General features: G+C 57.6%; 1 protein-coding gene across 3 annotated transcripts; it reads left to right on the plus strand.

Annotated features, from left to right (window-relative positions):
* The first annotated feature begins 11640 nt into the window (after positions 1-11640).
* On the plus strand, positions 11641-13373 carry PSMG3 (proteasome assembly chaperone 3). 3 transcript variants are annotated; one of them, XM_070363152.1, is made up of 3 exons: positions 11641-11661; positions 12205-12453; positions 12913-13373. In XM_070363152.1, exons 2-3 carry the CDS (start codon positions 12238-12240, stop codon positions 13063-13065), a joined length of 369 nt encoding a protein of 122 aa, XP_070219253.1. In that variant the 5' UTR covers positions 11641-11661; positions 12205-12237; the 3' UTR covers positions 13066-13373. The 3 variants fall into 3 exon arrangements, with proteins under 3 accessions (XP_070219253.1, XP_070219252.1, XP_005887375.1); XM_070363151.1 differs by lacking the exon at positions 11641-11661 and adding an exon at positions 11670-11785; XM_005887313.3 differs by lacking the exon at positions 11641-11661 and having other exon boundaries at positions 11821-12453.
* Positions 13374-16341: the final 2968 nt, after the last annotated feature.

Here is a 16341-nt window from a genome sequence, read left to right on the forward strand (position 1 = left end):
CCCTGCACCCCACAGCGCCACGGCCCACGCTGCATCCAGACCCTGGGCATCTCTACTGTGCCAGGCCATGCCCCAGAGACTCCCCGGCCCCCAGCCCCATGCAGGGGTGCTGGGGTCTCCCCCAGACACACGGCGGGTGAAGAAGCCCCTCAACAGGCCCGAGGCCATGCAAGGCCTGTGTGTCGACAACCATGGCAGTCAGCGGAGAAGGTTACTGTCTCCAGCCTCGCTGGGCGAAGCCTGCTGTCCCCAGCGTGGCACAGCCGAGGGAAGGGCTCGGACAGCAGGGGACTTGCTGGCGGCAGCTGACTGACCGCCGGAGGGCCCAGCAGAACGCAACCTGGGCGGATGTCAAGCCCCCACCGCATGCCCCCGCGCACCAGGAGTCTGACCAGTCACTCTGGAGGTTGGCCAGGATGGAGGTGTGGCGCAGCCCGCCTGCCCCCGTTGGCGAGGATGAGGACAGACACGGCGCGCAGGAGTGCAAGGCCCCTGAGGGGGCCGCGCCCACGGGGGTCCCCCCACAGCCTCCCTTCCCAGGGCCACTCGTGCGTCTCTACAGAAGTGCCTGCCGTGGCCAGGAGGGGCCATGCCCTTCGTGGGGGGCGGGCGGCGAGGAGCCTGAGTACAAGGAGGACTGTCAGATGATGGGGTCGAGGGTCGGGAGCTCATCCCCGTAGAGGCGGTGAGCCGGGCGGCGGGCGGAGGGCAGGTGGGGCCCCAGGAGGGACGAGAGACACACAGCTGCAGGCACGCAGGTGCACACACGGGCAAACGCTTACCCACGCGTGTGCACACAGCGCACCGTCCCCAGCAGCCCTGCCAGCATACACCGTGCGGTTCTGCTCAGGGGGTTGTTTTATTGTTTAGTCGCTCAATTGTGTCCGACTTTCTGCAACCCCATGGACTGTACCCTGCCAGGCTCCCCTGTCCATGGGATTCTCCACGCAAGAGCAGTGGAGTGGGTTTCCGTTTCCTTCTCCAGGTGATGTCTTGGAAAAGACAAAACCGCGGGGACAGAGAAGAGCCCAGGGGTCATGCGGGCGGGGAGCCAGGGGAGCTGGGGGCGGGGCATGTGATCGCAGTTACGTGACGACATGTATTTGTCAGAACTCAGGATGGCATGCCAAGGGCATCCCCCGCATGGATGTCAAGCCTCAATTTTTAAGAAGACTAAAAACCTGCTCTAAGAGTCCTACTGTTTATTCAGGGAAAGTCACAGCCCCGAGGGCCCCAAGGCTGAGCCCCGGGGGAGGCTTGTTCTCCGTCCCCCAGCCATCCAGTCCTGTCTGAGTGATGCTCCGGGGCCACATCCCAGCAAGGGGCAGCTCGGACCCCACAGCGGCCCCTGTAGAAAGCCTGGAGAGGCCCGTCCTCCCCGCGGAGTCTGCGCAGCCCACGCTTCTGATCATGGACTGCAGGGGAGGCACCTGGATGCCTGACCTTGCTCCCCTTCTCTCGGTGGCACCCCGAAGCGCAAAGCTAAACCTGAGGCCAATCTTAGCGAACGTGGGGCCCAGAAGCTGGCGGGACCCACGGCCGCGACGGTCTCGGCCTGCGGTACTTCCTAGGGCTGAGGGCAATGCCCGCACGGGGCTCACCCCACGGTCTCGTCCAGTGGTACTTCCTACGGCTGAGGGCAATGCCCACACGGGGCTCACCCCACGGTCTCGGCCAGTGGTACTTCCTACGGCTGAGGGCAATGCCCGCACGGGGCTCACCCCACGGTCTCGTCCAGTGGTACTTCCTACGGCTGAGGGCAATGCCCACACGGGGCTCACCCCACGGTCTCGGCCTGTGGTACTTCCTACGGCTGAGGGCAATGCCCGCACGGGGCTCGCCCCACGGTCTCCCAGGTGTGGGGGCTGGACCTGAGCTTCCTGCTAGCCCTGCAGCCCGTGGCTCAGAGTCCAGGCCCCAGGACAAATTACAGATGCTGACACCTCTGAAGGACAAAGAGCTTTGTCATCAGGTGGCTCTTTGGATGGGGAGAGAGACAGAGAGGGAGGCATGGGGAGGGGAGGGAGAGACAGAGCGGGAGAGTGGGTGGGCTGGGGTGGGAGGAAGGGTGGGTGGGCAGCGGGGGGAGGGAGCCAGAGAGCAGAATCGGCCTCTGGCCTCTGGGAAGACGCAGGATGGCTGATGAGGTGGAAGGGCCTGAGGGGAGGAGGCGGACAGGGCCCTTCCTCTGCCCGCACTGGGGTTGGCTGGTCCCTGCTCCATACGCTGAGTGAGTTCTGTGGCCTCTGCTGCCCCCCAGGGGTGTTCGCTGATAACGCAGGGACTCCCCGCCCAGCTCCTTGGTCCCAGACCCTACTCAGGCCCCAGCCTGGGTCCACCCGGGGCTCTGGGTGCGTGTGCACGGGACAGAACCCCCTGACAGCCAGGACTACATCTCCTTCTTTCCCCTTTGTACTTCCCTTCTGAAATATGCTACAGATTCAAATGGTACAGAGATGCGTGGCCGTGGAGACCGAAAGCCCCACCTAACTCTTCACCCCCACCAGCCCAGAAGGCCAGCGTCGTGATGGGCCTTTTCAGCAGGCAGCGGGCCCTGTGTCTCAGGACCTCGCTGCGTGTGCATCCGTCTCCTTACGTCTCAGAGCTGTTTTCCTCGAGGAGTGTTGGCACTGTGCTTCCGGCCTGCTTTGGAAGTCTCATCCGCTTCCTTTGCTGGGGTGGGGCTTCTCCTGCTTCTTCCTGACGCTGCCTTGACCCGCAGCCGCTTGCTCATCGTCCGTCTCTTGTCTGCAGTGAGGCGGTGGGCATCTGGGGGCCCTCAGACCAGCTCCCCGCAGAGGATGTCCGCTGACTGCGTGAGCAAGCAAACATTTCACCGCCGGGTGGATGGAGACGGACGCGTGGAGAGAGTGTAGGGATGAACGTATGAATGGATGGACGTACAGATGCACGCGCGGTTTGAGGGCTGAACGGCCTCCCACCGCAGGGACGGCGCGCGCGGCGCTTATCCGTTTGCCTGTCCATGGACACTTGGTCGCTTCCGCCTCCTGGCTACAGGGGTCAATTCCGCGGTGAACACGTGTGTGCATGTTGACATCTCGCTTCAAGGCCCTGCTTTCAGTTCTTCTGAGCAGACCCACCTTGATCACATCATGATTCCGTGTTTTGAGGAACCGCCACATGGCTTTACCCAGCGACCGCACCATTTACAGCCCCCCAAACAGCGCCCAGCTCCCCCACACCCCGGCCAACGCTTGTTCTCGCCACATCTGTGTATACACGAGCCATCCCAACAGGTGTGACGGGCCCCTGTTTAAAGGCAGTCACTGCCTTGGGTGGGGGTGGGAGCTTCCTACTGTTTCTGTCTGCTCTTCGCTTGAATCATTTCCTTGCCCTTCTTTAATTTACAAAGCTTAGGATTCACTCACAACACACAGTTCTGAGTGTAGACGAGTGCTCAGGCACCATCACACTCAGGACACGGCAGATCCGTCCTCCCCCAGCGTCCCCTTTTCATTCACACTTGCCCCTCACCCCTGCCCTGCAACCACTGATCCGTACAGAATCCCGCCTTTTCCAGAACATCGCCTGAGCTGATCCGCAGAGCACACTGCCTTCCCTGTTTGGCTTCCTTCCTGGCTCTGTTCTTGAGACCCGTCCCACCATCAGAAGCCCCGATGACTCCTTCCTTCCTATCAGAGAGCAGTGCTCCGTCCGCAGATGCACACAGCTTGTCGTCTGTGCGCCTGCTGGAGACAACTGGGTCATATTCAGGTTTTGGTCAGTGAGAACGCCTGTGTGCAGGCGTTGGTACGGGCATGACATCCGTGTCTCCCAGGCAAACAGCAATGCGTAGGGAGTCGTGTGGCAGGCGCGTGTTCACCTCCGCGAGGAGCAGCCACGCTGCTTTTCAAGGTGCCCGCCCTGCCCAGCATCCCCAGCAGTGGTGCAGGGGTGCCCCAGCTGCTCCATGTTCCCCCCAGCACTTGGCGTGGGGGGTCCCTGCGGAGTTCAGCTGTGTGTCTTGCTGGAGACGCTCTAGTAGCCACATCTCTTGCAGTCATCGACCCACACTGACTCACAGAACCGCAGATGCTAGGTTTGGAAAAGCCTTCAAACTCTTCTGAGTCCAGTCCCCTCAGCACAGACACCCTAGCACAACCGTTACCCCAGTGACCGCCCAGCCTCAGCACCTCTGGAGGGAGCGTGCTCACCACCTCCCGTGCAAGGCCCAGCGTCCCCGGTGGCCAGACGGTCCCTGTGTTGTGCCCAGTCTGCCTTCCCAGACCCTCCGTGGGGTACAGGCCCCAGCCCAGTGCGCAGATGCAGAACGGCCTTCAGGAAGGTGAGCCCGCCTCTGACCTCCCCAGACAGCTCCACGCCCTCCCTGCTTGGACGAGACCGACGCCGGGTTCCCCCCACCCCGCCCGGCCCTGTCCCCATCGCAGGCCCGGAGCTCAGAGGATGGATCAGAGGCACCTGGAGGCCACCCAGCCTATTTTCCCATTTTACAGATGAGGAAATGGAGGCCCAGAGCACAGAAGGGCATGGTCCGTGGTCATCAGAAGTTAGTGCCAGGGCCCAGGGACAGGGCTTCATCCTACCCCTCCCCACGCCCACCCACTACCCTGGACCCCTGTCTCACACCAACTAGAATACAATCCAACCTGGCCAAGCTTTATCAAAGCCATGTGCTGGCTTTCTGTCCTCTCCCTGTAAGAGAGGACAGGATGACCGATAACCAGCCTGGCAGGCTCTGTCGTTCAGCTCGACACGGGGCGATAAGACGGCTTCTCATCAGGGGAAATAACTTCTTAAAATATTGAAAGAAAGGCTTTTGGAAATTGCACTTGGATTAGGGTTTCATTTATTAAAGAACTAAACAAATAGTGTAAGATATGAGTACAAGGAAGTTTTCAATCTCTCTAATGAGGGCAGGAAGCTTCGCTCCAGGAACAAAAATACTGAAGCCTGAGTTCAGCAGAAAACAAGGCAACCAGCTAAACTCTTAATTCTGTGCCCTGCTGAAATTAGGTGCAAAAACAGAGGATTTTCTTTGTGTTTACCATATGACGTTAAATAAAAATACTCCTGCTGACATAAAGCTCCACAGCCGGGGGCACCGCCAGGCCACGCGCGGGCACCTGGCCGGAGAGCTGGCACCGGCCTCCACAAGCAGGTGCTGCTTCCACTCCCGGCCTGGGGAAGAGGATTTATGCCCTTTCTGGTGAAACACTCCCTAGACCCTTATAAACTGGGCTCGGTGTCGATGGTGTTTGTTTCCCTCAAGAAAAGTCAGAATTTCAGGGAGTCCCAGGGTTTTGTTCCTGCAATAAAATACATGTGATTTTCAATGGGTTGCCTTTAATCTTTATATCCTTCCCCCTCCCTCAACTTAGATAAACCTAGTTCGTAAAAAAGTCACGGTGCACCACCTTTTCCCAGATAACTGGGTTCAGTGAAAGGCCGCTTCTGGGGCCCAGAGCCTCCTGGCTGGGGACCATGCTGCTGCTCATTCAAGGCTCTTTGCAACCGCCGAGCGGGGGCGCCCCACACCACACAGGTGACTGCCGGGCACGCGGCCACGCCTTGAGACTAGGCTGCACCCTGCCGAGGGCAAAGAGCAGCGGCAGGCTGGGGGTGACAAGCGGGGTCCGCAAGCACGAAGGTGCCCCATCCTTGACCGCAGGGCTGCCGAGTGGACCGAGGTCTGCGGACACCCTGAGGCTGGCCGTGGTTGCCACGCTGGCCCTCTCGGCCCCGCAGCTCTTGCGCCTGCTTCTGAACACACGTCCTGCTTCAGCAAGACGCGGCGTCCGCGTCATCACAGCCTTTCTCCAGAGAGAGGGCCATGGCAGCAGTACCTCCCCGCCCCGACGGTCCCCAGGATGCTGCTCTGATACCAGACTCGGCATCGAGGGGAATCAGGGACCGAGCCTCTCCCGGTCTTTCTGCTGCTTGCAAAAGCTTGGCGCACGGAGCGGTTGGTGTCACGGATCACGAGAGGGCCTGTGCGTAGGGCACTGCCAGTGGAACTCAATGACCCGTGAGCGGAAGGAGACTGTAAGCGCCTCGTATGGGCCAGGCCCTAAAGGAGGCCCTTCTGCAAGTGGGATGTCATTTAATCCTCCCAAGTGTTGAACGAGCAAGAATGGGTTCCTCCAAGAGGGAAAAGCACTGACCCAGGCCACAGCACAGATGAGTCTCGAAGGCTGAGGGAGGAAGTCAGACATGACAGGCCACAGAACTCAGCCCATCTGAAGGAAATGCCCAGGACAGGCTGAACCACAGAAGCAGGAAGTAAACGAGTGGTTTCCACTGCTGCTGCTGCTGCTAAGTCGCTTCAGTCGTGGCCGACTCTGTGCGACTCCATAGACGGCAGCCCACCAGGCTCCCCCGTCCCTGGGATTCTCCAGGCAAGAGCACTGGAGTGGGTTGCCATTTCCTTCTCCAATGCATGAAAGTGAAAAGTGAAAGGGAAGTCGCTCAGTCATGTCCAACTCTTAGCGACCCCATGGACTGCAGCCTTCCAGGGTCCTCCGTCCATGGCATTTTCCAGGCAAGAGTATTGGAGTGGGGTGCCATTGCCTTCTCCTGGGAAGTCCTAAATATTCTGCCATTCCCACTCACAACGTCTTGTTTGACATATAGTATTTAGGAGCACTGTTTAAACTCCTAGATACACGGGTTAATGCTTTTGCATTAACTTTTTGTTTTTTTGACCGAGCCACACAGCTTGCAGGATCTTAGTTCCCCGACCAGGGACTGAACCCACGGCAGTGAAAGCTCCAAGTCCTAATCACCAGACAGCCAGCGAACTCCTGATATTAAAGCCCTGCGCCCCGGCTGCGTCTAGGCCTGCATTACAAATGTAATCTCCAATGGCTGCGACCCGGACTGGCCGAGAGAGGTGAGAGCGAGCACCCTTTATACAAACAAAGCGGGACTTCCCTGGCGGTCCAGTGGTTAGGACTCAGTGTTCTCACTGCTGCGGCCCCAGGTTCAACTGCTCGTCAGGGAAGTGAGATCCTGAAAGCCAGGAGGTGCAGTCAAATGAATAAGTAAAGGGGTTCCACTAACTGCTGCGTCTCATAAAAATTTAGAGGGATGTTGCCTCTACAAGACCAAGGCAAACCCTGGCAATGCCTTACCTGTTCCAAGACTGCGATACCTGGAAGTCTTGCTGGTCCAGGTTTCAGCTGCCTGAGTGCCTGCAGTCAGGAGGCTGCAGAGGAAGAGACATTGTCATAACACAAGAAGTTTCATGAATGAATTGACTATTTGCATAGTTGGACTCCGCTCAGGCGTCCCTCACTGTGTAGCTCCAGAATCTACTTCTCTCCGCCTCTTTCTCTGTCTCTCTCTCTCTCTCTCTCTCACACACCCCCAACACTGAACGCCCTGGGAATCATGTTGTGAGGCTGTGGAAGTGCAGTGCAGATCAAGTCAGGTTGTAAATCTTGCAAAAGATGCAAAATTTCAGAAAGTCCATAAATGAAATGCTGAGGGATGTTCAGACCTGGCCCAAAGCCATTGGCAAGTGTGGGAGGGCCTGACTGTGCAACCGAGGACCAGGAAACTGACAAAGCTGGTGTCAGGCTGGGGCTCCCACTGTGAGTGACGTGAACAGCAAGGGGCTAGGAGAGGCTCCTGGGGAAATGGATGCTGAGCGTATATATCTCAGCACAACTGACCCTTTTTATGACAGAGCTGGGGAAATCATACACGATGTGAAGGAGAACGTGGAGAGCAAGCATACAATTTGTTGGGAAAATTATGACTTGCCAACACTCCACCTGATTAATTCTTCGCTGGTTCTACAACTCATCATTGCATTAAGAACCTAAATTTCCTTGAATACGAGACAAATTCAAGATACTCCCCCTCCTTTTTTTTTTTTTCAAGAGAAATTCTCAAACTCTTTTGCCCCACCACTGACATCATTACTATGTCATTCCCATTTTTAGTGAATTCATTTAAGGGATCTTTCTTTCCAGTTCAAGTCTCATCTTGCACTCAAGTAGTCAAGGGCAGGCTCGATATTATAACTGTGTAAATTCTGCTCACACACCCACTCAGGCCACCAGGAAGTCCCTTGCCTGGACGGCCATCACCTCAGTCTGGGACAGCATCTCACCTCATATGTCCTTCATACTCAGGCTTTACCAAAGATCTAAACCAAAGAATGCCATCATAAAAACATTATCCAGTTTAGGGACTTCCCTGGCAGTCCAACAAAAATAAGAGTTCACCTTCCAACACAGGGGCTGTGGCTTCTATCCCTGGTCAGGAAGCTAAGATCCCACAAGCCTCAAAGCAAAAATCCAAGACATAAAACAGAAGTAATATTACAACAAATTCAACAGAGACTTAAAAAATGGTCATCAAAAAGAATCTTTAAAAACTATCTACTTTGTTCTTCAGCATCTCGTTAATAAAAGCGATAAGCTTATTCCAGACTTGGGGGTTTGTTTTGTTTGGGTGGGTTTTTTCGGGGGGGGTCAGATTTCTCGTACCTATTTGCCTTCAGAGAAAGAATGCATGAGTTGGTAAATAAAAGTAAATGAACCTTTTACAGGTTTCACACGGCAATACATTGGCAATTGGCTTTTGAGGCACATGAGGATGGATGGGTGTTTAAATTTAGAGCCAACAAAAACCTAGACCTGCCTGAGAAACTGTATGCTTCTTCTTTTGAATATTTGGAGAAGGCAACAGCACCCCACTCCAGTACTCTTGCCTGGAAAATCCCATGGATGGAGGAGCCTGGAAGGCTGCCATCCATGGGGTTGCTAAGAGTCAGACACGACTGAGTGACTTCACTTTCACTTTCTCCTAATCTTTCCCTTGGTGAACTGGCTGCAAAAAAGCTCAAAATACAAGGTTTCTCTTGACTTTTATGTCTGTCTTGATCATTTTTTGCAGACAAGCCTTTTTCTTTCATGCCACCAGAAATCACTGTGCAAGGAGCATGCTTCATTTGACATAACTTGGATTGTGCACGGAGTTATCAAACCCTGAGAAAAAGCAGTAAGGATAGGAGGGTGCCACCCAGGGCTTCCCAGGTGGCTCAGGGGTAGTCTGCCTGCTAAGGCAGAAGGCACAGTTTCAATCCCTGGGTCGGGAAGACCCCCTGGAGGAGGAAATGACAACTCACCCCGGTATTCTTGCCTGGGAAATCCCATGGACAGAGGAGTCTAGTGGGCTACAGTCCATGGGGTCGCAGAGCTGGACATGACAACAGGGCTTCCTAAGGGGTTAAGTGATGTGGACAGGCCTGGCCGGGGGGAGTCCGCCGTGACAGGCCGTCAGGAAGACGGACAGGTTCCTCAGGGGTGTTCATCTCTCCAGGGAGAGGCTCAAGACTCTGATTACTTCAGGGTCAGCACAAGACCCTCCTCTGCCAACACCACTTCAGCTCAGAGAGAGAGATGTGTGCAGGGCGTGTGGGGGGCTCTCAGACCCCTGGGGGGACTAGAAGTTATCCTGCTTCAGGACAGCACTGCCCCTGCTCTTCCCCTTTACCTGGGCGAGCGCATCATGAGACCAGTAATCAAGGGTAAAATTCGGAAGGCCAGATTCCGCCCCTCTCAGCTGTGTGGCCTTGGGCGAGTCCGGTGAGCCTGAACCTACCATCTATATGACAGGGATGGTAACGTGTCTACTCAGTGGGGTTGAGATTAAACACGTTACTGCAGGAAAGCACTGAGCACAACTCCTGGCGCACACTAAGTGCCAGATAAATGCCAGCTGTCATCATGCCCTCGGCCGTGGACGGCTGGCCCAGAGGGGCTCGTGAGGGCAGAGGCGCCTGGCACACCACGAGGGGCTCAAAGGCCCTAGTCAGGGAGTTCCCGAGAGGTCCAGTGGTTAAGACTCCACACTTCCAATGCAGCAGACGCGGGTTCAATCCCTGGTCGGGGAACTAAGGTCCCACATGCCACGTGGTGCAACCAAAAGCGGTCTCTACAACCTCAGTGACTCTCAAATATATGCATTTTGCTGTGTGGGCCTTCGTCGCCACCAGGACTTCTCTCTAGCTGCAGCGAGTGGCGGATACTCTCTAGCCGCAGTGCATGGGCTTCTCATGGTGGTGGCTTCTCTCCCTGTGGGTTTCGGAGCACAGGCTAAGAAGCTGTGCACAGGTGGAGCTGCCCCTCTGGATGTCGACTCTTTCCGAACCACGAATTGGACCTGTCTCCTGCCCTGACAGGCAGATTCTTTACCACTGAGCCCCCAGGGAAGCCCCCAAAAGATACTTTTTTAAAAAAAAAAGGCTTTTGTTACTGCCAGGCAGAGCATACTGACATTCTCTCCTAGACCAGACTACTCCCTGAACTGTTTTTTAAAAAATTCTCTGCCACAGTTTATTTAATCTTGGCTGCGCTGGGTCTTCACTGCAGAGCTTGGGCTTAGCGGCAGCATGTGGGATCTCGTTCCCTGACCAGGAATGGAACCCTGCGCTGGGAGCACTGTCTTATCCACTGGCCCACCAGGGAAGTCCCTCTGAACTCTTTCCCAACTAGGCACTCACTTTTGGACTTCTGTGGTATCTCTGCATTTTCCAGTCTTAGCAAGAACTGCCCCCCGACCCCATCCTGCATGTCAGGTAACCACCAATGTCTAACCAGCTCCTCATTCTCCACCGTCCCCCAGGTGGTCTGAGGCCACGTTGGCCTGCCTCCAGCAGGAATTCTGCTGGGTTTTCCTGCCTAGAAACCCCTCACCCCCTTTTCCTCTTAGTAATTTCCCACCCACTGACCCTATCCTGAACCTTGGCTGTAAATCCCCACTGGTTCCTGCTGCTCTAAGTGAAAAATGTCACCTGCTCTATCAGTAAGCAGATGTTGCAGCCTACAAGCCGTCACATCACAGCTGCCCGACGGTGCACCCTGAGGGGACTCGGGTGAGAAAGCACGGGACGCTGGCCCCGGGAAGCTGAAGTGCACATCAAAGGAACGTAAGAAAGCGCTGAATTCCTGGAGATGCCTGGTTTTCCTGTATTAAGCAATCTTCTGACTTTCGGACTACCTAGTCTTTGTTGCAAACACCCTTATATACCCTGGCTCCGCCCTCACCTCTTCGGGGCAGTCCCTCAGCTATCCGAGATGCTGCGTCCTGGGCTTAAGTCCTCAGTTTTGTCCAAGGAATAAAACATAACTCCCGACTTTTAGGTCGTGTGTTTTTTTTCAGTTAACAGGCATTTGGGTGAACCCAGAGGGCCCCACACTGAGGTCTCTTGCGCCCTACGTTAAGGGTCCTGACGGGGATGTTTTCGGCGCTTAAAGTGACGTCCAGCCCTGCTTTTCTCTCAGCTCCCCGTGCTTCCTTCAAGGTCCAGGAACCCAGGGCCAAGGGGCCAGAAACCCTGTTTCTGAGGTTCCTCAACCACAGAGCTGCAGAGTCTCCCTCAGGAGGGCGCGGGGACACCCTTCTGGAGAAGTCAGACTCCCCTCGCCTGAGGGCCAGGTGCCGAGAGGCCCAGGGGTTGGTGCTGCAGCCCCTTTTCGCAAACATGGCGCCCAGCCCTCGCTGCCCGGGCGCGCGGAACCCCACAGCACAGAGTCCCGAGGCCGCAGCGGGAGCCGGAAGTCCCGCAGGCTGCACTTCCGGGGGAGGGGAGGGCTCGGCGCTCGCAGGGCGGGGCCTGTCGGGGGCGGGCCCGCGGAGCCCGCGTGCGTCACTTCCGGGCGCGGCGCGGTGAGCGCGGGCGGCATGGCGGGTGGCAGGGTAGTGGGCGTCCGGTGGGGCTGGAGCCGGGCGGAGAGGCTGGGCGCCCCCAGGGGCTCCGCCTGGCCCCCGCCGCCCTCGTCCCCGCGCTGTGGTAGGGGTGCTGCTGCTTCTGTGGGACCGACGGTTTCCTCAAACGCAGGAAACGATTAGTGGGCGGACCGGAGGGGCGGCGGAGGCGCGGCCCGCTGCTCTGCCGGGTTTCCGAACCTGCGGCGCCTACTCCCCCTGCGAGGGCGGGCCGCCGGGACTCAGGGAGGGCCCTCGGGGTGGGGCGGGGCCCTCGCGCGGGGAAGAAGAGTCCTCGTCTGCCTCCATCGGGAGCAGCATTCTTTGATATCTAGCCTGGGTACCTCTGTGTCTGAGTGAATCCAGAAAGTTCCGGGCGAATAAAGCTTGTGTGGGCGAACAGACAGGCTTTTGAATGGGCATTTCTCTTTTAATGCCAAATAGTGTTTATTCTGGAGCTCCCAGGCTATCTGCCATCGATTGATTTACTTTTTTTTTCTTAAGATAAATGTAAGGTGCCATCGAGCAGACTCCGCAATGGAAGGTAAACCCTTGCTGACGTCCAAGCAGAAGACTGCGGTGGTGTGCGGAGTCCCCACCCAGGTGGTCTGCACGGCCTTCAGCAGCCACATCCTGGTGGTGGTGACCCAGCTGGGGAAGATGGGTACCCTGGTCTCCCTGGAGCCCAGCAGTGTGACTAGTGACGTCGGCAAGCCTGTGCTGACCACCAAAGTCCTCCTCGGGAAGGATGAGGTAATGTGGCTGGGAAGGGCTCCCAGTGCCCGTACTTTGTCAGGATGTGGAGCATCTAGTAGGCAAGCGCACCCCTGTCCCCCCACCACCACAGCCCAGGGCAGCACTGCGCGGGCCCCGAAGATAATTGGAGGGTGTCCACCTGCTGCATGCAGCCCATCAGCATTTTATCAGACACACGCAGAGGCATTGGTTTTGTAATGCAAGCCTGTGCCACAGTTTGACCCCATCATAGTACCTCATGGTAGTGAGAGCCGTTCTGCCCCGTTCGGGAAAGATCATCTGTGAGGTCTGACAGGCTTTCCCTCTGTGGACTCTCATGGCCCTTCCAGAGTAGAGAGAACCCTGAGAGAGAGGGGCCGGGAAGCTGGCCTGGGCTCCTGAGAGGCACTGCGTGAAGCCGTTAAGAAGAAAAAGGTTTCCTTCAGTTACAGTGGTCTTCTCCCCTTCCCTCTTCAGCCTCTCGTCCATGTCTTCGCAAAGAACCTGGTGGCATTTGTGTCTCAAGAAGCTGGGAACAGAGCCGTTCTTCTTGCCCTGGCCACGAAGGACAAGAGCATGGAGGCAGTGAAGGCCCTGCAGGAGGTGATCCAGGCGTGCCAGGTGTGGTGACCCTGGCGTGGCCACCCCTGCCATCCAGGAGGGCCATGCGGCAACTTAGACACCTTCGCAAGGATCTGAAGGTGCTCCTTTGGTTAGAAGCAGGAGCTCTCTGGCTGGAAGAAACAGATGCCTCGGGCTGGCCTTGGTTTGGAGGCTGACGGCCCCTGTGGAGGGACAGGAAGCGCGTCCTGAGAAGGTTGCGAGTCCTCCTCCCCAGGTCCAGAGCCTCACGTGTGTGAGAAGTGACGGATGAGCCATGGCCCTCAATTGTTGGGGGAAGTTTTTTTTATTATTAAAAATAAATGCATATCCCCAAATACCTTACCATTCTTCTTAACAACGCTGAGAAATGTCAGGCACACGACATACGTTCATTGCAGTGAACAGCTGGGGGAAGGAAAATCTATTTGGCAAAAGCTCGATCTGAGGTTCACATGGTAAGACGGCTCCAGGAGCTGACTCTGCCCCCTCCCTCATCCTGCTCCTCTTCCCGTGGGTTTTCTGATCCTTCCGTCGCCCAGATGCCGCTCGCGGCCTCTCGATGGGCTGGCACCCTAGCTTCCAGAGCCACGTGCTTAAATGCAGAGGGTAGAGGTGCATCCCCCCACCGACGCAGGTGCTCGTGGGAACGGCCGGGGTGCAGAAGCTCAAACTGGGACGTTAGGGGCTGTCGGGGACTGGTGATGGCGAGACCACGCTTCTGGTCTAAGCTGAGAAGGACTCGAGTGGGGTTGCTGAGCATGGGACAGAAGACAGCCTTGTTCAAAGGCTCGTTCCCTCAGCAGATGCCGGGGCCCCCGGGGAGGCACGTTCACAGCCCCTCAGGACCGTCGGGTAAACCCACAGGCACACACCAGCTGTGGGGTGACCCGGTGACCTGTGTCAGGAGGGCCAGGCAGTCACACGAGGGTCCACCAGACTTCCTAGAGCGGAGCAGATGCCCCTGTGTGGGGAGCTGGAGGGACCTGGGAGCCAGGCCCCACCAGGGGAAACGGGCAGATCCATGCTGGGCAGCTCAGGGCTCTTCGGCGGCCACATCTGGCTGGGGGCTCTGGGTCCACCTCCCTGCTGCTCGCTCTCAGCCCTGGCCTTTCTCCTGAGAAGACCCTGCCTGGCGTCTGCACTTGGAGGGCCTGCACGGACGCTTTAAAGGCCAGAAAGCAGCTGACCAACAGGAGAAGGGAAAGGCCTGTCCACCCACATGAGAGGGCCCGAGGGGTGACACAGGTCACGGCAGGTGTGGGGACACAGACACCGGAGTAGAAGAGGTGTATTGGGAGGTCAGCAGCACCTGGGAATGATGGGGGTCACAGCTCCTGGAGGACCGGCGCCTGGCCGGGCACACGGGGCGACGCGAGCACCGCTGGGCCGGAGCCGCCTCCATCCGTATCAGCCTGTAATTAGCACGCTTGTCGTCTAGGCATCAGACGAGTCTGGAAACGCTTCTCCTGCTTGGCCAGCCGGGAACCTGAACCTCGGGTCAGGCTCCAGCCTGGGGCTAAGTCCAGATTTGCAGCTTTGGTTTTCTGACTTGGCCCCTAAATGTACGAGAGGTCTGGCTCACCCTGCCTGTTGGTGAGCTCTGGGCTCACCCTTCAGTCCTGGTAACACGTTTAATCCTCCCGCCCACCCAATGAGGTCTACACAGCAGTTGAGGAAACAGAGGCACGCTGCCACCAAGCGGCAGGGCTGGGGTTTGAAGCAAGCAGAGGGCCCCGAGGGACGCCGTTCACACTGACTCCTTGGATGGGCCACACTGGCTTCCCTAGTACCTCAGCTGGTAACGAATCCGCCCGCAATGCAAGAGACCAGAGTGATCCCTGGGTTGGGAAGATCCCCTGGAGAAGGGAAAGGCTACCCGCTCTGGTACTCTTGCCTGCAGAAGTCCACGGACAGAGGAGCCTGGCGGGCTCCAGTCCATGCGGTCACAAAGAGTTGGACGTAACTGAGCAACTTTCACTTTCCCACACTGTTCACCCGGCCCCAGCCCCACGCTGGCACTCCCTGGTCCCTTTTCTAAGGGACAGGCCATCCTCGTCGACACGGCGGGCGGACGTCCCTCCGTGCTCTGCGTGCAGGGCTCGTGCGCAGCCTTGTGGCCTCCTGCGCGCCAGGCCCTGGCGGCGCCCCTGCCGTCTGACCGAGTCCTGGTGACTGTGTTAGGAGGCAGGTGGGCAGTGGAGGCAATCGAGGCTCAGCAGGACGGGGCGAGTTGCTCAGGCCCCCAGGGGACCGGCCCCAGGATGCAAACGCACTTGAGCCCATCATCTGTGCTGTCCCACAGCTGCCCGCCGGGAATGTGGGGGGACGGCTGACGTATAATTGAAACCAGGGTCCCCAGCGCTGTCCCAAGTGGTACTTACAGCTGCCCAAAGCTGTCGTAGCTATCGAGAGCAAAGACTTCCGTCACTGAAGCCAACGCCTCACTGCTCTGCTCTGCCTTGTAAATCAAGACGGGCGGCTCGTGTGAGAAGGCGCTTGGCCCTTTCTGCGGTGCTCTGCTCGCAGCTGCTGTAATTCAGGAGGAGAGACACACTCCAATAAAGAGATCCATAAAGCCGCGGTTTCCGCAGGCAGGGCTGTCAGCTTCGTGGAAATTGTTATTCCTTTAGATGGAAAGGCTGCATATGGTGCTTTACCCAGCAATCAAACTGTAATTACAACTCCCAGCAATTTACGGCCAAATGTGAATAACACACGTGGGGTCGGTGTGCCAGCCCCTGCAACGCCGACAGGTGCAGGAAGCGCCCTTGTTCAAGGCCGTGCCCTCGGACCAACGCAGTGTGGGGGGGACGCGCGGTATGGGGTGGACGCGGGGTGGGGTGAGGTGGTGTAGACACCCCTGCTGCTGAGCTGCAAGCAGAGAAGCCCACGTTCTCCCACTTGCTGCCTTTTCCTAAGTGGACACGGCCTGCAGCCCCAGCTCAGAGTCAAGGGCGGGCCTGCAGCCCCAGCTCAGAGTCAAGGGCGAGTGGGTCCCTTGGCGGTCAAGAGAGGCCAGGAGGGCGGCCATCCTCCGTTATCCATCCAAGCAGTTTGTCCGGGGTTTGATGGAGCCCTGGATCCTCCTGAACCAATTATGACAGACAGCCCACTGAATGAGGCAGCGGGTTCAGGCCCAGCTAGATAAGCTGGCATCGGCTGTTCTGTTTCGTGCCTTGGAGGGAAACTGGAGATCAGGAGGGGGCGCTGGGCAGGGGACGAGGGTGATGGCCGGATCCGCGAGAACGAGCTCAGAGCTGGCTGAGTGGTGTGGAGGTGAGCGCGCCGCTGGCTTTCACAGTC

This window comes from Bos mutus, chromosome 25 (assembly GCF_027580195.1).
Source record: "Bos mutus isolate GX-2022 chromosome 25, NWIPB_WYAK_1.1, whole genome shotgun sequence".
NCBI classification, from domain to species: Eukaryota; Metazoa; Chordata; class Mammalia; order Artiodactyla; family Bovidae; genus Bos; species Bos mutus.